This window comes from Seriola dumerili, unplaced genomic scaffold (assembly GCF_002260705.1).
Source record: "Seriola dumerili isolate Sdu_G_001 unplaced genomic scaffold, Sdu_1.0 BDQW01000078.1, whole genome shotgun sequence".
In the NCBI taxonomy this organism is placed as follows: domain Eukaryota; kingdom Metazoa; phylum Chordata; class Actinopteri; order Carangiformes; family Carangidae; genus Seriola; species Seriola dumerili.
The window spans coordinates 225,782-251,292 of record NW_019174333.1 but is presented as its reverse complement, the minus strand read 5'-3'; the positions used below and the strand labels follow the sequence as shown (position 1 = coordinate 251,292).

At 38.2% G+C, this 25,511-nt stretch overlaps 1 protein-coding gene across 2 annotated transcripts in view; it reads right to left on the bottom strand.

Annotated features, from left to right (window-relative positions):
* Positions 1–25,295, bottom strand: part of LOC111220878 (zinc finger MYM-type protein 4-like) — a 30,209-nt gene extending 4,914 nt beyond the window's left edge. The window contains exons 1-20 of one of the 2 annotated variants that reach the window (XM_022744141.1): positions 25,097–25,295; positions 22,405–23,104; positions 20,280–20,441; positions 18,471–18,547; positions 18,183–18,335; positions 16,426–16,664; positions 15,700–15,895; positions 14,912–15,115; positions 14,584–14,734; positions 14,369–14,484; positions 14,066–14,245; positions 6,622–6,772; positions 5,659–5,831; positions 5,413–5,557; positions 4,016–4,114; positions 3,835–3,872; positions 2,526–2,673; positions 2,228–2,340; positions 924–1,149; positions 108–338 (exon numbers count right to left, since the gene is read on the bottom strand). In XM_022744141.1, the coding sequence (XP_022599862.1) occupies positions 108–338; positions 924–1,149; positions 2,228–2,340; positions 2,526–2,673; positions 3,835–3,872; positions 4,016–4,114; positions 5,413–5,557; positions 5,659–5,831; positions 6,622–6,772; positions 14,066–14,245; positions 14,369–14,484; positions 14,584–14,734; positions 14,912–15,115; positions 15,700–15,895; positions 16,426–16,664; positions 18,183–18,335; positions 18,471–18,547; positions 20,280–20,441; positions 22,405–23,104; positions 25,097–25,174 (3,580 nt within the window). In that variant the 5' untranslated portion in view covers positions 25,175–25,295. The remainder of the gene's footprint in view (positions 1–107; positions 339–923; positions 1,150–2,227; positions 2,341–2,525; positions 2,674–3,834; positions 3,873–4,015; positions 4,115–5,412; positions 5,558–5,658; positions 5,832–6,621; positions 6,773–14,065; positions 14,246–14,368; positions 14,485–14,583; positions 14,735–14,911; positions 15,116–15,699; positions 15,896–16,425; positions 16,665–18,182; positions 18,336–18,470; positions 18,548–20,279; positions 20,442–22,404; positions 23,105–25,096) is intronic. The other variant, XM_022744142.1, reaches the window with a different exon arrangement.
* Positions 25,296–25,511: the final 216 nt, after the last annotated feature.

The following is a 25,511-nucleotide window of genomic DNA, read 5'->3' as shown; positions in this document are numbered from 1 at the left end:
TGACCACGCACGAAACAAAATAGCAAACTCTTTCAATACTACTCAAGGTGGAGATAAAACTCAAATGACCCTCTGAGTTTATATATTTATACATCTCATCTCCTCACCAACAGTAAAGTCAGCTTCAATGTCCATGGGAGGCGGAGCGGGAGGCGGGGGCTCGGAGTAAGGCTCACTGGGCATGCCCACAGGAACGTCTATGATCGGGTTGAGCTTCTCGTGGGCGTACGATCGACTCGGCGACCTGAGACCTGCGTCAGATGAGGCATCCTCCCAATTGTTGAGGAAACTGGCCAACTCGTCTGTATCCAAGTCGTCGCTGTAGTTACTGGTGTGGTCTGTAAAAGAAACATGAGTGTAATACATTTCTCATATTAAAAACATACGACATAAAAATATCTGAGGGGGATAATTTGAGGTAATATTGATTGTATGAAAGGCCATGGTTAAGTTTTTGTTAATTAAATTCTCCAAAAGATGCCAGTTGAGATTTTCTGTTTATAAAAGATATTTGAGAAAATAATGACTAAAGCACAGACTGTAATTCTTAAAACAATTGATTAAGACATTTTAAAAATGGTCTTTGCTTTTGTCAAATTGACCAAAAATAATCAGAAACATGTGATAAGCATTAGAGTCCTGGCTCTTCAGTCTTCAGCAGCTTATATGACCATCAATCAGCACCATCATACTCTACATACATACATGTTTTTTGGCTTCAGGTCAGTTTTACTCTCTTTTTCAACATAGGAATAAATGTTGACGAATTACGTAATGTCATCATTTTTAGTCTGCAATATTTTGGGTTGCTGTACTGCCATCCAACTGCAGTATTCCATTTTCCTTAAAACCATTCAATCATTCTCCTTTCCATTGCTTCCGTTTATAAAAAAAAACAAAAAACTTTAAACCATTTCTCTCACCATCTGGGGCAGCTGCTTCATGTCTCTCTGTCTGTTTCTCCACCACTTTCTCCTTTGGCCTCTCCGGTTTGTCGTTCTTCTCGTCTTGTTCTGCCACCATCTCAGCCATGAGGATGAGCTCGGCCTCAAAAGGATCAGACGGGATCTTTTCCTTGATCTCCTGGATGGTCTCCACGATGCGCTCAGCGCTGTCCATCGTCACAGGAAGGAACATGGGCACAGGCAGCTGTGGAAGACAGGTCGAGAAAATAACTGCCTGTGACCAGGGTCTGTGATATGGCCTTTCTTTCTGTTGGTGTTTTCAGATTAAAGAAAACAGAGGAAAAAAGAACAAGGGAACCAGGTATGCCTTGGGCCACACATTGGTACAGAACAGGATTTTTCAATTACAAAGACAGTAAATTACATCCCACACAGTATAAAGTAAATTTTTTCAGTACAATACTGGATTTTTGAGGCCGATACTGACAGTAAAACAGCAGTTTTCACAAACATAAACAACATTAACTGCACCAGAGAACACTTGTTACTTGTCTCGTTATTTTTTAAGATTTGCTCTCTGCTATTTATTTATTTATTGAATCATCTGCTACCTACCTATTTGCAATACTGTATGTTGTACATGTTGCATGTTTTTTCATGTGTTGTTATGTGCATTGTATGTATTTTTATTGTACAACTTTCCATTGAGGTGGACAATAAAGTCAATCAATCGATGAATCAATCCATCAATAAACCAACAGTCTTGATACAAATCCATTAGTTTTGTTCGTTAAAAGATTGTGACCAGATAATTACTGAACTGAACTGAACTGAAAAATAAACTTGTCATTTCTCTCTGGTGGACAAATGATCTAATGGAGACACTGTTTCTAAATGATTTCTTTCCTGAAATCTATTGTTAATGGCTGAATCTGACATATCTGCAAACGGCTGATGTATAAGCTGGACCTTTCATTTCATTGGTTAGCATTAGCATTAACATTAGCAATGCTGAATATGAATCGTCCCAGGGCTCTGTCTAAAAAAACAGGATCTTTTGTGTTGAAATCCTGATCATGAGATGATCTGTAATTTATGTGATTTCACTTGAAGAACGTACTACACTTCAGAGACTTTGACAACAGCAGGATAGTTAGTAAGTGTCTCTTGGAGAGAAGCATTTTCTGCTGCAAATTAAAGGTATGTAAAGCTCTAAAAGCTAATACATTTTTAACATAAAGGTCATAATGAAGAAAAAAGTCAAAATTAAAAAGAATGATCAAAATTATTCAGACTCAGATGTGGTTGTATTGCTGACGTACCGGTAGTGGCAGGCCCACAGGTCTGGGGGTACACTGGCTGTACATGTTCATGGGGACAGGCACAAACACCGGCACTGGGACAGGCAGGACCATGATTTTAGGGAAGATGTCGTCTATAGAGAGAAAAGAAAAGAGAAACAACGTCACTGCCACTGTTGCTACAAGAAAAAAAAAAACTCACTTCAGAGCTGTGTCATGGAAATGATTAAAGTTAAAAGGAGAAAAACACAGTTTCTTGTTTGTCCTGGAGCAGAGATGTTGTTAATATACAGGCCTGGTGTCTGGGTGTTGCTCTTACCTGTCTGTGATTCGACATCAGCTGTCTGTGTTTTACAGGAGACCCCTTTGTTCTGCACCAATGGTCGACACAGCAGAGCCTTGTTCTTCAGGATCTTTGGGCCAGGAGGAGGAGGATGAGGTTTCACTGTTTCCGTCTGAATACTGATCTGAACAAGGAAGAGGCAAAAATCAATAACAACTCCAGAATTAATGATTTTCAAAACAAAAGGAATAATCATGAGGTAAAAGCAGCAGAGGTAACAGAGGTTTGCGAAAGGTGTGACCTGACTGTCTCAACAGTTAAATCTTCATGTTTTTATATCTGTGCAAATTTGACTGGGGAGAATGTTAGTGAAGGCCATGATTCACTTCATTCTTATACTCATCAAACCATTCAGTCACATTTCCTGTAGATGTCCTATTAACACTCTCTCAAAGTCATTTCTATGTCTTCCTCTTGTCATCTTGAGCCTAAGATTGAGGTTAACTGGGTCTGCTCAGGTTTTTATACATGTATATGCCCTCCAGCAGCAGCATCAGCAGCACTGTTGAGTTTCTATGTACAAAATATCTGGATCTAACTCCCAGAAGACTTGAGTCTGCTCAAACTCTTAGTTCTTTTAAATCTTTTCAGGCTTTTCTGCCCTTAATTAAATTACATTTTGGACATAATATCTTGCACTGCACTGTTATTTTAGCTCTCCTGTTTATTTCAGATCTATTACATTTAGCCATTTTTCTTTCAAATCACTTCTTAAAACTCATTTTTATTAACTTGATTTTATGTTGTCTTTTTATCGTCTGCAGAGCGCCCTTTTATTGCTTTTCTTGTGTTTGCGAGCATGCATGTGTTAGTGTGGGTGTATTTCTATATGACCGCTCCCTCTTATTGTCCTTATTTGGTTTGTCCTCCCTCTGTAACTTATTGTAGATCATCATTGCTTTTGATTTGTTTGTCAAAGCAACTTGTAAACAGTTTTTAAAAGGTGCTATATAAATAAAGTTATTATTATTATAATATTATTTTATTTTTTATCTTTTTATTTTTATTTTTTTTTAATTGCCTTTTGTATCTTTTATATCTTGTCTTAACGCTTTTTTCTCTTATGTAAAACACTTTGAATTACCTTGTTGTGGAAAGGTACTATACAAATAAACTTGCCTTGATTGCTGTATGAAAGCGAACACCTACTTTATATGAAAACATCTAAATTTTTTTCTTTCACCTCTTATTCATTCTTAGTCATTTTCCTTTCATTTGTCACGTGTCTGTGTATTTAGTATTGATTTCACTGCATATAATATACATATAACAATCACCAACTTACATGTCCAGAGTTCTTTGACTGAAAGTTGGAGACTGTGCCTGTGAAGATAAAGGGAGAGAATGAAATCTTCACAATCAAAACTGGCAACTGACTGAAATTGAATATAGCCTCAGAATGTCTTTCTCTCTTACATTTTTACATACAGTACATAAATAACTGTGGGTGTGTTTTTGTTTCGTACTTTGCTGGGCAGTTCTGTCGGGTGCATTGGATTTTCCCGTCGGAGTGCCTGCAAGTGAGATGACGTTGGCGATGACAGGTGTGGCCTCAACTGTATCTGCTGATCCAAGAAAACACAACAACAGGAAACACAGAGGGGTCAGCTGAGGCTCAGCTGAGGGTCTGCCAGAGTCTGAATTTATCGAGTGTCATAGAAGAAAATCTCTAAACTGGAATAAAATTCTAACACTGAAATATTTCTGTTTTTTTTTAGAGACTTTGTGCAGATTCAGGAGGAGAACAACTGATCTGTCCTCAGAAACCACCGTGCAACAGTCAATGCATTTAAATACACTTATAAAAGCAGATTACTCAGAGAAACCAGGTTATGTGGGTAATTGGAGAACACGTTGACACTGCAGTCATCTGGTTATTGTAAATCTGCGTATACATGCAGCAGGTCACCATGTGACCAATGTTCTGTGCTGAGACCAACGTTCACAGACTTCTAGAGGCCACTTTGACTCGAGTGTCAGTTTCAGTCAGACTGTGGGTGGAATTATTTTAACCTTTTAAAAAACACACTTTGGCCTTGGGAGAACTACTTAAGGCGTGTTTTGATTTGTACCGGACTCAATTCTTACCAAATCTTCACAAGATATGTTCCCCTACTTTTACACCTTCACTTTGCATGATGGATTATAAAGTCGCTCAACCTTGTTGCTGTTGCTAGTCATGTCAAACTACAAACTACAAACTTATTAAGCATAATGAAAAAGTTTCAACCATAAAATTCGATGGGTTTTTCTACCTTCTCCCCTTTTTATCTCGGTCATGGCAGCAGAGTGTTTTTCCACCTTTTGCCATCACTAGATGGCACAAAAAAGTGTCTACTAATGAGGACAACAGGTCTTTAAACAGAATGAAGTATAAGGAACATCAAAGACTAAATGTAATGTCCCCCTCTGCGTACACAGGGTCTCATTCACTAGACACGAACTCCTTATATTTCAATAAAAACTGGAAAATTGGTGGTGTTTTTGACCGGACCTGTACATGGCAGAGAACTTAAGTGTTCTCTAGGAGAAACCTACCTGTAATCAGGTTTCTCTAATCCCCTAAGCGAATCATGGAAACCAGGTTTCTCATTTACATGACAATTAAGAAATCTGGAATCAGCTCTCTGGAAAAAGCCGAAAGTAACCTGGTTATAGATTCTGTCGAAACCAAAAATTTCACAAGTCATAGAAACTTTGATTACATGACGAAGGCGTTGGTAAATCTCAAGTCCTTCTCTGAGGTAGGCGGTTTCTCCCCTAGAAAAACACTGGCTCTGTCTGATTTCATATCATTTTAAAGAAAAAGTCAGACATGAATTCAAACAGGGATAAAACCACAACAAAAGGTAACAACACGCACCTTTGAAGACCTCGCCCTGCGTGGCCACCTTATCACTGCAGAACTGTAGCAGACAACTCAGATCACAGAAGTGTTTGACCTCCCCCAGCATGGGAAGACTCTGCTTCAGTTTCCCTTTGCGCCCGCAGGTGTCGCACTTGGCGACCTAAGAGAAAACAGTGTGTAAATGTTAATTCTGGGGCAAAACAAGATCATCATCACTTTTTTAAGTGTAACTATGACTTTAATAACAGCATTCAGCCTTACGTGGCAGAAGAGCATGGTGTATCTGGACCTGCACTCCTCAGAGCAGAACTCCTCTGTCGAGCCTCCATACTGAGCCGTCACCAGCTTCTTCGACACACAGTGGCAGTAGACACAGGAGTGACAGTGTTTGCCCCAGTTTTTAGTCAGGTCGTGCCTGAAGAGGAGCTTACAGCCTGGGAGGAGGGAGAGGAGAGGCACAAGGTCACGATCATGTGTGAATTACAGACTCCCCTGTGGTTCCTGGTGTTTTTAAGACATCAATACTTTGACCTCTCAAAGGTAAAAATAACAGTTTGCGTGCGGTCGAAAACATTTACACATTCTTCAGATCTTCAATCATAAATATTAATATATATATATATATTTTCACATTCATGGCCTGAAGACACGTCTAATATGATTTTAACACACACCTGAAGTGGATCACACCATTTCCACAACCTAACCGGCGATCAAATTACAGGGGAGCAAGAGGAGCTCACCCAGAAGCAACAAAAGCAACTGCTTTCATGTGTTGTTTCCTGCACCTATGTGTCATTATTGTGAGTGGATCTGGCCTCAGATCAACAATTCTCAACGACTGACTAATGAAGCTCATTTAGTTCTGCACCCTCCCATAGAAATGTTTCCATGCAATGACGAGTAAAAAAAAACAAACAGTTATGAAACTAAACTTTCAGTATAGTGACTTTTTTATTTCAAGGTTTAATAATAGAGGCAACAATAGCTTGATAAAGTCTCACTCCTCTCCTGAAGCTGTCTGTGGCTCTGACACGTTTTTATTATTAAAATAAAACTGCTTGGAAATGCAGAACTTATAAAAGATTAAATGCATTTTATTCAGGTTGTTCCGGGTGTTTTTGTAGGAAGCTCAGGTCAGAGTATGTCAAAAACACTCGAGACAAGACGAGACGACAATCCCTTTATTACTCCTGACATCACACATTTGTATCAGTCTCTTACCATCGCTGCAGAAGTAGCAGTCTTTGTTGTTAATCCTCTTGGCGTCTCTGGTGATCTTTTCGATCTTACAGTATTCACACAGGCTCGTCACATAGTTGGCTTTCTTGAACTCGTGAGAACAGTCCACGCTACACACAAAAACCATCTTGTCCTGCACACACAGAGTTGATATAAAAAACATTAGAACTTTCAGTGTATATGTCACATTTTAAAAACTCTTAAAGCTAAAACTGCTCATCTTTAAGATACAGGATAAAGAACGGCTGCTAGTTTGTATTCCTTGGTAGAAGGTGGATATCTTGATATGTTTTTATTTTTGTGTGTTGCACTTTAATTCACTTATATTTGCATCTTGAAGTGATATCTTCCTTTTCTGATGGGATTTATTTTCTACTTTCTGAATACAATAAATGATCATTATTAAATAATTTTTCATGGAACTCAATTCTCCAGTTTTTTTAGTTCTTAATTTCTAATATTCTGAATGTCTGTCTCTGACTACTAGTCTACTAGTTTAGTAGATTGTGAAAACACTAGGCGGAAATGTCCTCAGCTGGCAGTTTATTAGGTACACTCAGCAATGTAATCTAATACATCAGCCCTGCAATAAAAGTAATATAGTTTGTGCTGAAACTGTTTTAGAGGTGTCAACTCTGATTTATTTTCCATGTAATTTATATCAATGAGGCTAAATGACGCTAAGTAACAGACACACCTTTCTGTGTAACACAATATAGTTAAACAGTATCACAAACTACATCCTCAAAAATCATCACAAAGTTGAACCAATTCCTCTTTGAAACAGTTTCAACACAAACTGAACATTAAAACCTTCATGAAAGAGGATTTATTGCAGGACTGTTGTATTAGTTTTAGCTGGGTGTTCCTGATAAACTGACAACTGAGTGTAGGTCCATGACTTTATCATTGTACTCCTTATAAGGTCTTGTAAGGTTCGGGTCGGTATTTTAAAATGTTGGAAATTAATAAAAGATCAATCAGTGTGATCCAGAAAAGGAAAGGAGGCTGACGACTAACTCTTTTCTCACACTTGAAAACAGCTGCTGCGCGCTGTCGTTCAAGTTTCAAGTTAAACTCCTCGTCTAAGTCCCCTCTCTGCCTCTGGAGCCACACAGGTGTTTCTACTGAGCAGCAGGTGCATGAAAAAGTCCATGTCAGATATTATTTGGGACGCCAACAACACATTTATATTGTTAACAGACTTTTCCACAGTTACTTTCCCAAGTGAAATGAAAAGAAAAAACAAAACATAAAGAGACTGATTAGTTTCACAGCAGGTTTTATTCTTCTACTACAATGGATGATGAACATATTCAGGTCGATCCATAATGCTGGTCAACTTGTTTCACTTTCACTGCCACTGCTCTCAGTTTGTGTCCCATGGTGTTTTTAATTAAGACTGGCTCCGTCCCCGTGAAGTGGCTTTGGACAAAGGCTACAAAACATCAAAGAATTAACAGTCATTTTTTTCAGCAACAATAAATTGTTTTTCAACCGCATTATTTAAGTTAGTTAGTAAGTTTAAGTGAAGTTAGTGTCTATACACAAAGACTTCTCACCAATAATGGCAGAGACTTTGCTTTTGGACAAGACTGGCTTTGGAAGTGAACTTGGGAACGATAACTTTTTCCCAACTACCGATGACACAGCCATCTCTTCGTTCGTGAACAAAATATCCATCAGGTCCCTGGTCATCTGCCGAAAGTTTTCCTTGTTGACAAAACGCAGCTTTTCCTTTTGAATTTGGACACCAAAGCCCAAATCAACCTGAAAAAAGGAAAAGTTTAATTTCATTTCATAATTCTTACTAATTCATTCTGACCATCCTATTTGTGTTCTTTACATAAATAAATGAAAATAAATGACTCTGTTGACACAGGTCAAGTTCGGTTAAGTAGTTGTACTGGTAGTCAAATGATGGCCTGCAAACTAAATCTGGCTCTTTCCTCCTTGTTTACTTTAAAACTTAAAACATGATTCTTCAAAAATCTACTGTAGATAACAATGTAAATACAAGGTTCAGGCAATCAGGTATCAGGTATCAGGCAAGATAAAGAAGTAGCTTGCTTTTTTTGTCATTACAGTTAACATTTTTTTTTTTTTTTAGCAAAGATTAGAACTTGGGACATTAATTAAACTACATTGGGTCACTCCACTAATCAAACAAGAGGCACTTTGATTGTTTCCCACAATGATCTCTGAGACAAAAGTTAAAAAAAAAAAAAAAAAAAGCAAGGCACACGGAAATCTAACTGGATCATCTGGACCATGATGGCAGGACATAAAAATGTATAGTAGAGGTCACTCACCACATTATTATCAGATGGGCTGTGGGGTGGCAAATGTGCAGTAGTAGCTGCAACACCAATCCATGTTGGCTTTGCCTGGTCTGAAATTAACATAAAAAGATATGCAAACCAAATGACATCAAAACCACTACAATAATAAAACCATGCCTTAAATAGTTTTCTGAAGTCTAATTTTTTTGTCAGCTGTGTCACAGTTGTGTTGGTGTAGAATATTTCTGAGTTCAGTGTGTGTGGAGCTGTTGTAAAACATTATATAATGAGCTTTATAGAGACAGAGAAGAGAAGAACATAAAGAGAAGAGCAGAAACACACCTTTCTTCATCAGAGCCACTTTCAGCCTGATGTTTTCCGCCTGCAGCTTCTCATTCATATTCTCCATACTGTTTACTTTGTCCTCCAGATGATGCACTCGTCTCAGGAGGTCACCAACGACCTGAATCATCTGTAGAAAAAAAAAGAAATCTTTAATTTTTCCTACAACATTATTGAACTTGATAATTATGCTCAACAAAACAAATCCTAATCATGATAAAGCTAAAATACTGACTTTAAAACATGAACTTTCACAGTAAAGACAATAAGAAACCTATCTGTGATGTTTTAAGATGTTTTATAGTAACAGGAATACTACTAAAAGTTTTTTAAATACTGTGACAAGCTGTAGGAACAACTTCACCTCACTGATTTAAGTCTTGATTTCTTTTTTTTTTTTGTACATGTATGATTAAAAGCTTTTAGGTCATCTGTGTTGTGTCAATAATAAACAAAAATCACTTAAGCTTACTCTGGTACTATATATCAAATGGTAACATTTGTGTTTAATATTGTACATGGACCCTTGGAGATAAGATAAACAAGTAAATTAATTACATTTACACTTATATATATATATATACATATACATATATATATGTATGGGTATATTATGTCAGTAATTTGGATGTCATTGTGCCTCACACTGATGCTGTTATTCTGTGCAACTGTTTTTGACATTAAAATGCATATCTCCTAAAATCTAAATATCACAAAAAATAAAAAAAACTCTTACATTTTCATTTGTGATGCATGGACTGTGGGTCATCTGAAAAAATAAGGATATATTCTAAGTTTGAGATTCATAACACAGATAATTTATAAAAAAAAAATAAAAAAAAATTATAATAATGTTACTAAGAAATACAAATTAATACCCAAGCAGTTATATTAGTTAAAACAAAAATCTGTCAACCCTACATCTAATATTTAACAGTCCAGTTTGAAAATGTAACAAAACCTAGAAACTTTACTGTTTACAGAAGCTTTTTAAGATGATCAATTCAAAGGGTAACTATAAGATCAATCTGCTTTAAAATATATCGTCTACCTTAAATACAAAGTCATTCACCTGTCTCTTTGGTGCCACGGGCTCCTCCACATTTGAAGCAGAGGTCTCCGGACGCTTCCGTTTGCCCTGCTCTGTATGTTTGGGAATCTCATCCGACTTCCAGAGACAGAAATAAGGTATAATAAAATAAGAAAACAGCTGAAGAGGACCGCGAGATGCGGTTGAAAGCTCAGAAATCTAGCGATGGACCTTTGAGTTTTTATCAAACACGAACACTTTCTATTTTGGGCAACGTGGATGAAAGTATATGATCATGTACAGTAGTTATAGAGAAAGATCCAGGTTAAATAAAAACTGTTCCATTATCAAATGACCTGATGTGCATTTATCTACATGAATCTTCTGTATTTATAAGCTTCTACTTCTACTCTACAGTTTTATACTTTAAGAAATACTTGTTTATTTGTTCTCTGGCTGATAATTACATGAAAACATGAATATCACTGTCACGTTTATCTACCAAATAAGAAACTACAGCCAGCATCCATTAGCTTAGCTTAGCATGATGACTGGACACAGGGGAAACAGCTAGCCTGGCTCTGTCCAAAGCCAAAATAATCAAATGTACAACAATAAACAACACCTCTAAAGTTCACTAATTATCTTGTTTTTACTTGTTTTTAAAAAAATCTTGTTTGAATAGTGGTTATGTGCTGGACTGCAGTTTCATATTTAACAGACAGATACTGTATGTGAGTGGTATCAGTCTTCTATCTAGAGTAACTCAAAGCCAAGAAGTGAATAAGCTAATTCCCAAAATTATCTTTAATATTTCAAAATAAAGACCATGTTGTTTTACATTGTTTAACAACACGTTAAGGTTCACACCAGTCATCTGGAACTATTTGTTATTCCTGATATCAAAATTTTAAAGAAAACTAAGAGCAACTTATTTTGACATTTGGGTGGAGGCAAATAATCGTGGCAATTTATTGGACTCACATGTTTTTGTTTCATATCTTTTATACTTTGGGTTTTAGTACGTCTAACACATGAATATTCTGTATGATTTAAGTAAGTCAGGAGACCTTCTGTATCTTGTGTTCAAGTCTGTGTGTTTTGTACATTTCAAGACAAATTTCATGCTCCTGTTAATCACACAGCAGGGATGGGCCCAGTATTTCAAAACTTTTAATCCAGATCAGAATCCTCCGGATAGGATTAAATCTCAAAATTGGCTATTGTAAAACGTTACATTTGATCCTGATCCTAGAAAATTTGGATCCAGATTTGGTGGTCCAATTCTACACAGAATCCAGATCAAATGTCAATGTTGGGTATTTCAAAGCTCCAAGGTTGAGATTAGGATAGGTTTGATACTAAATAACAGGATTTCCCTGATGCCACTGTAAGGGTGGATTCAGCACGGATTCAAAGTGGATGTAGAGACATGCAGGACACATTGCAAATATTCAATTCAATTCAAATACTTATTACTTGATGTTTGCATATGAAATTGACACAGACTACGACAAAACAATATCCAGCCTTTAATAAACAATCAATCAAGTCAAAATAACATTATCAATCAAGAACACACACACACACACACACACACACACACACACACACACACACACACACACACACACACACACACACACACACACACACAAAACTCAAAGCTTTCAGAAAAATGACTGTGGATTGTTTTTTTTTTTTTTCAATAAACTCCTAAATAATCGATGTATGTGTGTATGTTCTTTGATGTCAACATAAAATAAAATAAAAACGATCACAAAAAGAAAAATCTCTGAAAAACAAAAATTCACATTCCCTCAAGTGGAAGTGGCAGTGGAATATCAGCCATCTTGATCCTTTGGGCCCTTTGCAAGACGTTTCCTCTTATGGGGCGGTTCCACCACTGAAGAGTGGGGGTCCTCTTGCTGATGTTGGGGGCCACCTGAAGAGTGCGGGTACTCCTGTGGACGTTGGGGGCCACTTGAAGAGTGGGGGTCCTCTTGCTGGTGTTGGGGGCCACCTGAAGAGTGCGGGTCCTCCTGTGGATGTTGGGGGCCACCTGAAGAGTGGGGGTCCTCCTGTGGATGTTGGGGGCCACCTGAAGAGTGGGGGTCCTCTTGCTGATGTTGGGGGCCACCTGAAGAGTGGGGGTCCTCTTGCTGGTGTTGGGGGCCATCTGAAGAGTGGGGGTCCTCCTGTGGATGTTGGGGGCCACCTGAAGAGTGGGGGTCCTCCTATGGATGTTGGGGGCCACCTGAAGAGTGGGGGTCCTCCTGTGGATGTTGGGGGCCACCTGAAGAGTGGGGGTTCTCCTGTGGATTTTGGGGGTCTCCTGAAGAGTGGGGGTCCTCTTGCTGGTGTTGGGGGCCCTCTTGCGTGTGGGGGTCCTCTTGCTGGTCTTGGGTGTCATCTGAACTGTGAGGGTCCCCTTGCTGTGCCTCAAGATTCAGGATAAAAAGCTGCCCCCCCCCCGACTCATCAACCTTCTCTGAGTTTGCTGTCTCAGCCTCAGTCCCACACAGTCCAGATTCACCACCTTGTGAGACTGACTGAAGAGCCTCAGACCTTTTTCCACCAATGACGTCTAGAACAACATCAGTAAAGTCATCCCGCTTATATGGCTTGTTACCTGTTTTAGGGTTGTGAGACTCACTATTGTCCTTTGTGGCCTTCTGTTTTAGTTTCACCTGTTCCAGAGTTCTTAATTCACCACTCCCTGTGGCATTGACACTGTTGGTGATGTTCTTCCCAGTGTTGGTTTTCATCTTGGATGTCACTGTTTTGTCAAGTTTAGCAATCAGAGTGACATAATGTGCCCTCACACCATCCAGCATCTCCCAGCAACGATGCAGAGGACAGATTTAACAGTGCTCATAGAGGATCGAGGAGCATAACTGAACGGCTAAATGGAGTGCTGAAGAGGCGTTTTGCGTGCCTGAACTACCCACGTGTAGCCACACGGCGATCACGCAACATCATTCTCGCCTGCATCCTGCTTCATAACGTCGCTGAAAAACGCAAGGTTCCTCACTGTGATGGATGGCCCCAGGCAGATGGCCCTGACCTACTGGCACCACTGCAACCAGATGGGACAGCTGGACGCGCACTGAGAGAAGCTTTTGTGAACCATTATTTCTAGTAGGGACCCGTGATCTATAGGTCACTTTATCAATACAAACATTAGTATGCTGATGGAAAAGTTTTATGTTTGACTTTTTTTGATCCAGTGGGACATTTGATTTACATATTGTGTTGTCTAATTCTTTTCCTTTTGTACCTGCTTTACTTTTTGTTATGCATCAAAACAACAACAAAGCAGATTCCTTGTATGTGTGAACTTACAATGGTAATAAAATGATTCAGTTTCTCATTCTGATTAAGTGTATTACATACATTTGACCAACAGATGGCGGCTTATCCTTGTCCTTCTTATCTTGTGGTATAAGGATTATGATTATCCTATCTTGGAAGTCTTTGAAAAACCAGGACAAAATCTACAGGATCAATTTTATCTGGGATAAAGAGGGATTATAAAATCTGAATAATTCTGATCTGGATTAGAAATTTTGAAATACTGGGCCGAGGTGCCATGGAAATCTTAATGTGACTTTATTTACTTTTGTGAACTTTAATAAAATCCCATAGGTCTTGTTTTATTATTGGAACTCTCTTTCCTGTATTTATTTCAGTTTGGGAATACAAGAAGTCGAGTGAACCCAACTCTCATTTTACACACACACCCACACACACCCACCCACACACACGTTACCTTAATCTGGATGACCTCAGGTTTGAAAGTTATGTTGCAAGTACACTGGGAGCAGTTCAGTTTCGGCTCTTTGGAGACATCTTGCGGAGGTTGGACAGGAGTAACTGCCTGGATTTGTGTGGATCCGATCGGCAACTTGGTGAAAACATTGACCTGTTTCTGTGACTTCTTGAACTTTTCCTGCAAACCAGAAAAACAACAACAGAGTCATGTTTGAGAACAACAACTGTTGTTGATGTTTTATTGTGCAAAATAACTCAAATACACTGCCTTTTACGTCTTTGTTTGCAAAAACCCTATTACCTGAAAAGCCATGACGCACGGTAGTGTGCAGAAGTTCCTGATGGAGGTATCTGACATGGCGAGGTGGTAGGCCGGTACAGTGTTTTTCCCACAAGTATCACAACTTAACCGAGCACCTGGCGAAAAGAAACTAATTTTACTAGAGAAACTTGGCCAAGAGTGAAGTATTAAACGCCAACATAGAAGGTAAGTCATGAGACTTTGCTGTCCAATACCTGATGCACTGACAGTTTGAACCTTGAAGGCCATCACACAGCTGCTGCTACAGAAGAGGTTCACAGAGTCATCACTGTTTTTGTTGTCAACCATCTCTGCGAGCAAACGGTTGGTTCGACACATCGTACAAGACAGGGTTATCTTGGTTTTCTGTACAGAGAGAAAATGAGAATTTAAGTTACATATAAGAGCAAGTCTCCATTTTTCCTTTTATAGTCTTAGCTGAGAATCTCTGAAGGAGTACTGGGGGGAATTATTCTACTTTAGTTGACACCCTCTTATCTTATCCCTTCATCTTCCTGTCTTTTTAACTATGGATCTTCATACCTCTTTGTATTTGTTCAGACACTCTGCGTTGCACAGAGTTTTGTTGCTGTCGTCCATCTTCAACATGAGCGGTTTGTTGTGGCAGTAGGAGCCGCAGTTTGCACATCCGGCCATGGACAGGTTGTTCACTGTACGGAAGCGGTTGAAGCAGGCGTCACTGCACATCTTGTGGACAGCGCCGCTCAGGATCACCTCATGCTTGCTCTGAAGGAGCGATGACAAAACAAGTTTAAATTATTTCAGAGATTAAACTCTTTGGGCAATAAAAGTGACCCAATAAACTGGAAAAAAAGAAATTCTGACTGATATAAATTAAAGAATAAAAATCTGACATAAATTTACGTTTTATAATATACACACGCGCATAAGATTGTTTTTAATAGTTCTCCAAATAAACTTTATTATTGGGTTGATTATTGTTGTGTGGATACACTAAGGGAAGAAGGAAAATATATAATAACTTAAGATGGATTGTAGATTGTAGTTGATTCATGAATTAGTTAAACAGAAAATGATTTGGCAACCATTTTGATAATTAAAATAATTAATTTTCAAACAAAAAAGCAAAACATTCTCTGGTTCCAGGTTTTCTAAGCAGCAGTTTCCTGTTTTTCTCTTTTTTTATATCAGCTTCAGATTTCATTTTTGCTCTGAAGACATTCCCTTGAATTCTGGGACATTATAACATGTATTTTCTGACCTTTTATAAACAAAGCAACTGAACGATTAATCAAGAAAATAATGAATAATAAATTTACTTAGTTGGAGCTCTGTTCTGTTTGACTTACAATGCAGTATCTGGTGCACATGCTGCAAAGTGACTGTGGTGCTGTTGGTTGTTGTGGGTTTTTGGAGACAGCAGCTTTCCTGTAGCTGGAGTTTTTCTTGTAATTGAATGAGGTCAAACAGTTCTGGCTGCAGAATTCCTTCATGACTCCTTTAGCATCAGGAGCCAGGATGACATCCTGAGGCCGAAATATCAACCTGAGAGAATACAAAGAGATGCGATTAACTCGAGATCCAAAATTTAGTAATATTTGTAAAAGATCTACAGGTTGTATCCAGTCTTTCTGGATGGATGTAGTAACAATAATCTCAAAACCCCTGGGTTTTAATATCAATATAACATTCACATCCCTCTATCTCAGACATATTCCTGATGGACTAAGCAAAGATGATACATATCTCCTAAAGATTATGTTGGCAGGAAGTATAAAAGCCATTACAAAATACTGGCTTCAGAAAAACTCCTCCTGCTGAACTCTTGATCAATATTGTCAAACATTTGCATCTTCTAGAATAGATGACTGACTCCATATGACTCCAAAAAGAACTGGGTGAACGATAGGAATAATGCTGTGTTTCTAGCCAATGAGACAGACTGTTTATTAGTATTGTATGTAACGTAAAATTTCTTTATAACTGTGTCTTATCTTAACTAGCTAAATAAATATGGAAAGAGGAAAGACAGAAGGCTTTATTGGAGCTGAAACACTGCTTCCTGCTGAACTAACTTCTGGCAGTTGTGGCAGATCTTGGTGACTCCTTTGACAGTGGGGAGAGATGTGGTGAGGCAGGCGGTGGAGCAGAAGAGGGCCGGGGAGCCCTTCCTCTGGAAAGCAGTCTGTCCCTTCATCAGGCTCTTCTTGCAGTGGGAACAGGACATGTGTGAGGACGACGGGTTGACTTCGGGCAGCGTCTGTGTTTCGGAAGCTGGAGTGACAGAGAAGACCGATCCAATCCTCAAGTCCTCCTGTCACCAAGAGAGCAGTGAGACAGAGGTCAGAGATGGTCCAATGATTCTGGATCCACTCTGTGAGAAAACCTGCTGAACTCTAATCCTGACTGAAGATCTGCATATTATTTTGGGGGTCATATAATATTCAAGAACCAGACATTCACATATTCACAACAGCAGATGTTCCCTTTGAATGAAGGGACTAACTTGATGCCTAAGTTACATTATGAGCTGTTTCTAGTGTTCAAGTATTTGGGTTAGAAAAGTCATGTTGCTCTTGTAGGAAACGGAGGATGTTTTTGGATACTGTGGAGCACGGACTGACAAACATATTAAGAAATTATTGATTAATAATGACTAATTACTGTTATCCATACCTAACGTGTATCATCATCTTCAGTCAAACCATTGCTGTGATTTTTGCTGTTCACGCCTCACAATTTTTTAGCATCACCCAGCTTTATATTCATGAATGAATTTTCAGAATAAAAGATCACGACAATTGATTGTAGAGCTGAAAAAATTAGTTGATTAATCAATTAGTGGAATCACAGAAAATTAATCAGCAACTATTTTGATAATTGATGTATAATTTGAGTAATTTCTCATACAAAAATGTGCAACTTCCCTTTCCTCCAATGTGAGGATTTTCTCTCCTTTTTCTCAGTTTTATATCACTGTAAACTGAAACTGAAAACTGAACTGGCTCCATTTAACCTTTTAAAACGCATCAGCGTTTAGGTGTATGTGACAGATCATACACTGTTCGAAAGCACTACGTTTCCTGATTGTCTGTCATACTGTTGCAAGAATGTTGACACAAAATTGATTCAGACTTATCACTATGGCTCCACAAAATGTACTACTGCAGAGCTTATATTCCCTTTTATTTGCCAAAAATAGGTGTGGGATTTAATTCAAATTCATGGTTGTGTCTCTGGTTCAGTATCTCTTATATTCATTATGACTTTTTGGTTATAAAATTCAAAGTGTTACCTTTCAAAACAGAAGATTTCTGATTTCTATAATCAAAAGGGTTAAGAACAGGGACCTTTTTATTTTGGGTAAATAATTTTTCAGGCTTGTGCAGAAACATAGGAGACTCCTAGTGGTCCACTAGGATTATTTTTCATACAGCCAATTTTTATCAAAATGTGTACAGTCAGTTATTTATATGTACATTTATTTATTTGCACTAGTAATGTATTAGAATATTACAGGTTTTGTTTAACACCGTTGTTGACTGTTTTTCTTTGCACTGATGTTTCTTCGTGTCATTTTTTTTCTTAATGTTTATAGTTTGTCTTGCACTGGTTGTGTGTTCTTTGTTGTGTATTTGTGTGCATTTAACGTCTACTCTATGTACCCCTGGGAACAAATAAAGTTTATTGAATTGTGGCTTGTGTAACATGTTTGTTTGACAAGTGACGTTTCTTTTTTGCTCTACTCTCTCACCTTGATAACAACCCTCAAAATAATCTTTGTACAACAGTAAAACGTTCATAAATCCATGTGAACAGAGGTGTGACTCACCTTCGCAGTATTGGGCTCATCCTTCACGCTTGCTGTAGTGGTGGAAGATACTAGAGCCTGTTCGTACTCCTCATCTATAGGCTCATCCTTCACCTTGACCAAAGGCGGTGAAGGAGACGACTTGATTGACCGAGTTACTGCCTGTAATCTCTCCTACGACAAGGGACAAAGACAAAAACTGCCTGTTTGAACATTCTTCTATGTATGATATAGATTTTTATAACTGATTTGTGTCAACTTCAATGGTGGAAGCTGAAATCAGACATTTGATCTTATACTTATACTTACAGTGTCCAATCTTGGTATTGATAGCTTAACTACTTTCATCCCATTCATCATGGCCGCCGGTGATGAGCTGTCTCTTCCTACATGAACATTAGCAACATGTAAATAGGTTAATTGTGAATAAGGGTGAAGAGTAGGTAAACACATGCAAAAGAACTGGCACACACGTCCACCAAACATGTTCTTCCACCAGATCCAGATTATTATCTGGATCTGCACCAAACTGTATAAACTCATAGATCTCAACAGCATAGATATGTCTTATTTTTTACATCAAGTTCCAAACATTTTTTCTTGATAAATAAATTAATAAATTGGTTTTGCAATGTTAAGAAAAAAATTCCAGGAATCTGTACCAAAATGTAATGGGTTCTTTGTTTGGTGAAAATAGGTTCAAAACTTTTTCGTTCAAAACAGACATGGTGAAAACACAACCTCCTTGGTGGATATAATAATCATTCATTGCAACAGTGACTCACAAAAAACCTGATGAAATTTGAAATTTTACCATAACCAGACTGTTTTAGTCTTTAATTACTCTTTAAAAATGAAATGTTACACCACAGACTAGAGTAGTACATGATCACATCACTGAATGTATTACTAACCAACAGCCAAAAGCTTCAAAAATCATAAGTTTATCTCTTTTGATTCATTTCAGCAGGTACACACAGCCTTAAAGTGATAGTTCATTTTATTAGATGTGGAGTTGTGTGAGGTGCTTATCTATAGTCAGTGTATTACCTGCAGTAGATTCAGATCAGCGTGCTCCCTGCTGGAGAGGCAGCAGGGACAGAAGCTGAGTGATGAGCTGGTGTGCACGGGGTCAGCAGAAAAAAGTTTTTTAGTCATTTTAAAAAATGTCCACAAAAAAGCTAATATCAGTTCAAGTGTACTATTTATGTTGACAGTTTTCACCACTTTATCTGCCGTCCAACAGCCCTTTCCTTTAAAACTACAGTTTGAGAACTGTATTCCTACACACAAGCTACAGCACATACTGTATTACTCCACAGATCAGCTGTTTGAGTCAGACGGAACTAAGCGTAGGTGAGCTTGCGCGTAGGTGAGCTTGCGCGTAGGTGAGCTTGCGCGTAGGAATACGGTAGTTCAATGGTTGAAAAATGTAGTTCCAAAGAAAAGGGCTGTTTGATGGCAAATTAAGTGGTGAAAATATTCCAAATAAAACATACACTTAAACTGATATTAGGTTTTAAGTGGCTAAAACATGTTTTTTTCTGCTGACCCCGTCCACCGCAGCTCATCACTCAGCTCCTGCACCAGTGCTCTGTGCAACTGAAAACTCATCTGTTCAAACAGGCTTTCAGGTAACATGTAGTATTTTATGCTTTTAACCAATGTCCTACATCTGGTTTTCCTCTTGTATATTTTATCTGGTGTTTTTTCTTTTGTGTTTATTTGATTTATTGATTTAATTCTTTCATTTGATTTTCTTGTGTGTCTCATGGCCTCGTGCACAGTAACACATTGCTTTGCCACACTGCTGTGTGCTCCCGGTTGGCCTTCCTAACTGCGAGCGTGCTGAAAAGAATCTACTGCACACTGACTATAGATAAGTACCTCACACAAAACCACGTCAAAAAATCTGATCTATCCCTTTAAAGGAGCCTGCCATTCTAAAAAACCTCAGTTTCATTTTTATTCTATTTGTTCCTCAACCATGTGATGCACTTGTCATGTCAACAAGAACGTCTCTCTGGAGGAACTGTCTGAAAACGTGAGCTTCTGTCCCTGTTTTTAAACATCATCACCTGGAGGATCTTAAGGCACCTCTCTCTTGCAGTGCCTCACCTGTACTGGCTGTGGCTTCAGACAGTGGAGACGCGCTGGACTGCATCAGATCTAAAGCCACTTTTACATCCTCCACTTGGTCCTCCTCTGTTAGTGGTGGCAACACAGTGGGTTTCACATCAGTTTCTTCCTCAATAGAGTTACCGTCCTCTGCCACTGAGACTGTGAGGAAAGATTAAAATACAGACATTAATGTGACGTTGTAGACCAGATCATTGGAGCAGCAACTTCCAAATATAAAAAAATGTCTTCAGGGGAAGCAGAACTTAAAGGGAGATTCTTCTGAACGGTCATTAAAATAGACATGAAGTCATCCGAGCTCTGTGGCTTAGTTGCTCAAACTGTGCTCTGACAGGTCAGGCAAACTCAGCACAGTGAAGTCAGGTCAGTGGGTTATAGGTTTTATTACATACACTTTCAAAAGTTACATAAAGTGTTTTGCCCCTCTCCAGCCATGGGTGCACAATAATAAAGCTGGATTTTAAAATAAACTAACAAAAAAGTCAAGTTTTTTTATTTGAATGATCCTATATGGATTCTTTAAATCTAAAGATCAATCTTTGAATTTGCATATTTTCTCAGTAAACATTTAAATCTGCACTGTCTTGTGTATGTAGTGGTTACTTGTTGTAAGTGGTTCAGTTTTAGCAGCCTTGAGTCACAACAGTCCTGTTTTTTGCTATATTTAAATATCTAATTGTACATATTATATTATTCATCTTTAAGTATTTGATATTGTCATTCTGCAGTTTTTCTTTCTTTGTTCTGTCACTTTGCTGATGTAACACTGTAAATTTCCCCTATGTGGGACTTATAACTGAACATCTTATCTCTTACACCCTATGTGGACCCACCACAGTTTACAGGACTGTCATGACTCAGGATGATCAGCTGACTGTAGCTGTATCATAATGAATCTAGAAATCTAGACTCTACAAGGAGGGACAGACAGAAAAAAACTGCACACTGATCTGAGCTCAACAACAGCTGTCTGCAGATATCAGGCTGATGTGTTGTCAACACAAACAGTGCAGATGAATTAGTGAGCAGACTCTCAGTTTCTGTTCTGTCTGTGCTCAAAGTTAAAGTGGTTGTCTGTACTTGTCTGAAGCATCCACAGTGTCAGTTCATCTGCAGTTGTATGGGACACCATTTATTATTTTGTTTAATATGCATAATGATGTGCTGCAAAACTGAAAAGTTAAAAATGTCAAAGACATGCACCATGTTATGTAAACATGACGGTAACTTTATATGAATGTTTCTTTCACTTAAAAATCACAAAAGTCTGGATTAAGGGCTGTCAGATTGAAATAAGTAGGAAATAAGTACAGCAGCACCTAAAACACCCAAGAAAGAGAAATTTAATGGACGGCTTGTTCCTCCACTGTAATAACATAATATGACATAACATAACATAATGATCAATTATCACCACTCATGCACATAGAAAATAAAATTAAAGCAGAACTTTGGTTAAGCCATTTTTACATGGCTGGGGAGATCAGTCTGTAAAAATGTTTCTTTCCCGCTCATATCACAGTGATCAGAGCCTTTACCTTAACAGATGAAGCCATAATTCAGTATGCTTTCAATACGATTCATGAGAAAAGCAGCTTTGTAAACAGTGTAATGTGTAGCAATGCTTTTCAACCGTTCACTACGTTCACCTCGAGCTGCAACTGATTGTTTTCATTATCACCTGCTGTTTGGTCTATAAAATTTGAATTCTTTTTATCTCCAAATGTTTTTTTGTTTTGTCAATAAGCCGTCTAAAAACCAAACATTCAGTTTATCAAAGCAGTTGAGTCATTTTCTTCCAATCAACTCACAAATTAATCAACTAATTGTTTTAGCACTATCAATTATCATGATCTTTTATTCTGAAAAATTCTGAATCTAAAGCTGGGTGATGCTGAAAATGTGATGCATACACAACAAAAATCACAACAAAGCTTTGTCAGATGATGATACATGTGGAGGATAGATAATAATGATGCATTAGTAATTAATAATTACAGTCGTCTTTGTCAACTTGAGCTCCACAATTTCCACAACAGGACTTTTTTTAAACACAAGCACTTTGTGATAAACTCACTGAGAAGCAGAACTTGTTTCATGTTACCTGTGTTTGAACTGGCAGGTGAACGGCTGTTTTCCACATCCATCAAACTGTTCTGCTCCTCCTCCTCTTTCATCTGAGCTTCTTGTTCCATCTGATCCACCGTACCAATGTCCATCATCTCATCGAGGTCATCAGCTGCAGAAACCCTCAGTTTACAGCCATGAGACTCCTTTTCCTGCTGCGCACCAACGTCCTCCCTAGAGTCACTGTCTTTGTCTGTGTTTGTCTCCTTCTTGCCATCAGAAGTCGTGTCCATATCTGTGTCCTCACTCACATCTGGTTCTGCAGGACTTTCCTTTAAGCTTTTGTCATTTACTGCAAAATTCTCTTCATTTAACTCAGACTCTTCCTCAGTTTTCACCACAGTACCCTCTTTCCCAGCCTCTGAGGTGCTACCTGGTTCACCATCGTGCGAAGTCAAAGCTGTGCTTAACGTCTTGTCTGAGGAGACAGATGACTGTGAAGATGATGGATTTTGAGGAGATACAGATGTAGGAGAAGGGACAACAGCTTTCTCAGTTTCTTTATGTTCTGTTTCTTTACTCTCCCTTTCTTTTTCATCAGCAACAACATTGTCCTCCTCTCCATATTCAGACAGTCTGGGAGGAGATCCACAAACAATATCTGGGTCTCCAACGTCCACATTTGCTTCTGCCTCTGAAACAGCTTCCATGGACTCTCCACCTGTCCCCTCTGTTACCTGTGTTGGACAATAAACATAATAAATATACACTGCTAGACTACTGATTTTTATCTTGTGCTATTGAAATGTTAGTTTGTATTTTTCTTAATCTAATCATTTTATTTTTTAAGAGCAACATAACAAAACCTGTCCCATTGTTAACAGGGCGATTGCAATGAACACACACAGAAACTCCAAATATCAATATGGATCAATATATATATATCAATATACAGCTCAGATTTGACATAAGCAGTGATAAGTTCACTTGTGTGTCGTGTATTATTAAAATGTTTTGTTTACTTGCTCCAATGTCAAAAAAAGTTCTGTCTTCCTGTTACCTTTTCAGAGCAGATAGGAAAAAATATAAGAAACAACTTTTAAAATATATTTATAAATTATGTTCTTGCTGCTAATGAAGCTGAACCTCTGTCTTATTTATCCTCAATCACATCGCAGAGCTGCATTTGACAAAAATGAATATAATTAAATCAAACTTGTAGTTCATCTTCAAAGAAGGCAAGTATGGGCAAATTCAGGATTTATTGACTTAATAATTAGTTTTGCAAAACAAAGGTGACATATTTTGTTAACACTTCCCACCCCATCAACTGTAGACTAACATTAGTAAAGTGAAAGATCACACAAACACACAAACTCTGATCAACATCTGTTTTAACAAAAAGCATTTCATCAGCAATGTTGGTCAGTACATTTCACTTTCATGTCATTATTTTCATACAGTAAGGAGACCATCTAATGCTTCCAAGTTAATGCATTTAACCTAGTTCAATAAATCTGCAGACTCTCACAGAACTACCTCTGCTTTTTTTATTAGTCAGACCCTCATCAGGACCAGTTAACTGTCAGTTAAGTTTCATTTGACAACCTGAATGATAGGTCCAATTCTTTTCAGTGAATCACAAACTGGATTTTGAACTGAATCATGCCACCAAGAACCAGAATTAAATCAAATCAATTCCCACACATAATACACATTATGGGGTTGAAATAATAAATTGTTTACAGAAGCTGCTATTGAGTTTCTAATTCTCCTGTTTTTATACTGATGTTATCATATTTCAAATGAGCAGAATTGCTGATACCATAGTTACACAATACTGAGGAAGCAGTCACTTACACTGGTTTTGTTTCCGTAAATGTTCACAACAAAACAACCATAATCTGATGAAAATCCCAAACAGTTCATGCTCCTCCACCTACTGCCAAGTTGCTGTACAGCTAGAAAAACCTCACTTCTAAACCCGCTGAATTAAACAGTAGAAAACAACAAATAATTACCTGATCAAATAATCACCTGACTTAAAAAGGTGAGTGCAGCTATAAAGTCCCTGACAGTGAGATAGAGTTGAATTTGAGGCATTGAAGTTTTAGTTTTTGTTGAAATAACAGCTTTAGGGCTTGTGTTGCATGAACATGTGAATTCCTGCAGAATGCCACTGAAGAAAATGGGCTAAACTTTACAAAGAAGCAGTCTCACATGTGATCATAGTGGACATGCATGCATAATAAAACATCTAAAACAACAAACGGGTTGAGAAAATATATACTGCAATGACTTGAGTGTCATTTTAGCGTGTTTTAACCGCCAAACAAACACGACATTAAGTTAGCTTGTTGCTGATACCGAACACTGTTCCTGCAGTGTAAACACGACTAAGCTAACTGCTCGGCTATTTATTGAAAATGAGGGGTTTTACTACCTCTGTCTGAGTATCGTCCTTTGCTGCATCCATTTTTTGATAATATGTTTAAATATTAAATGACCCGTAAATAAAAAAAAACTGGCTCTCCGTTTGCTAAGCTAACGCTAGCTTTCTGCTCTCTGTTCGTTAGCCCGCTGAGGTTAACTTGCGTTTACTGTGTAAATGTGTTCACACAGCAGAGTAACTGAGCACTGTGACGGTTAAATGACAGTGTTAACTGGAGTTTATTTTATAAAAACATTGTAATGGATGTATACAGCTGTAACAACGTGCAGAAAATTACCGCGCCAGAGACTTGGACAGACGGGACTTGATTGGTGGCCAGACGTTCGTGTCCATCGCCACTTTCCGTAGTCGCCATGTTTGCTCCAAAATCCAGACCCGTCGGTTTTGCAAACAAAATAAGAAACGCCTCAGCGTCTTAAAAACAGACTCTACAACTGAAAAACAACGAACGTAAGCTCATCACTACATCATCTGCATCCACTGTAGCTTTTTGCAGAGCGCGTATCTTCTTCTTTTGTTTACTTTATGGCAGTTATCAAACTTCGGGAGCTCGCTACCGCCTCTACCGACGTGACGTGTCTAGTGGCCAAATGTATATGGACAGCACTTTACGTCACAGAGGAAAACCATCCATAACCACCCTTGTTCTGAAGGTATTTTTAGAATCCTCAGACTTCTTTAACTATCTGCAT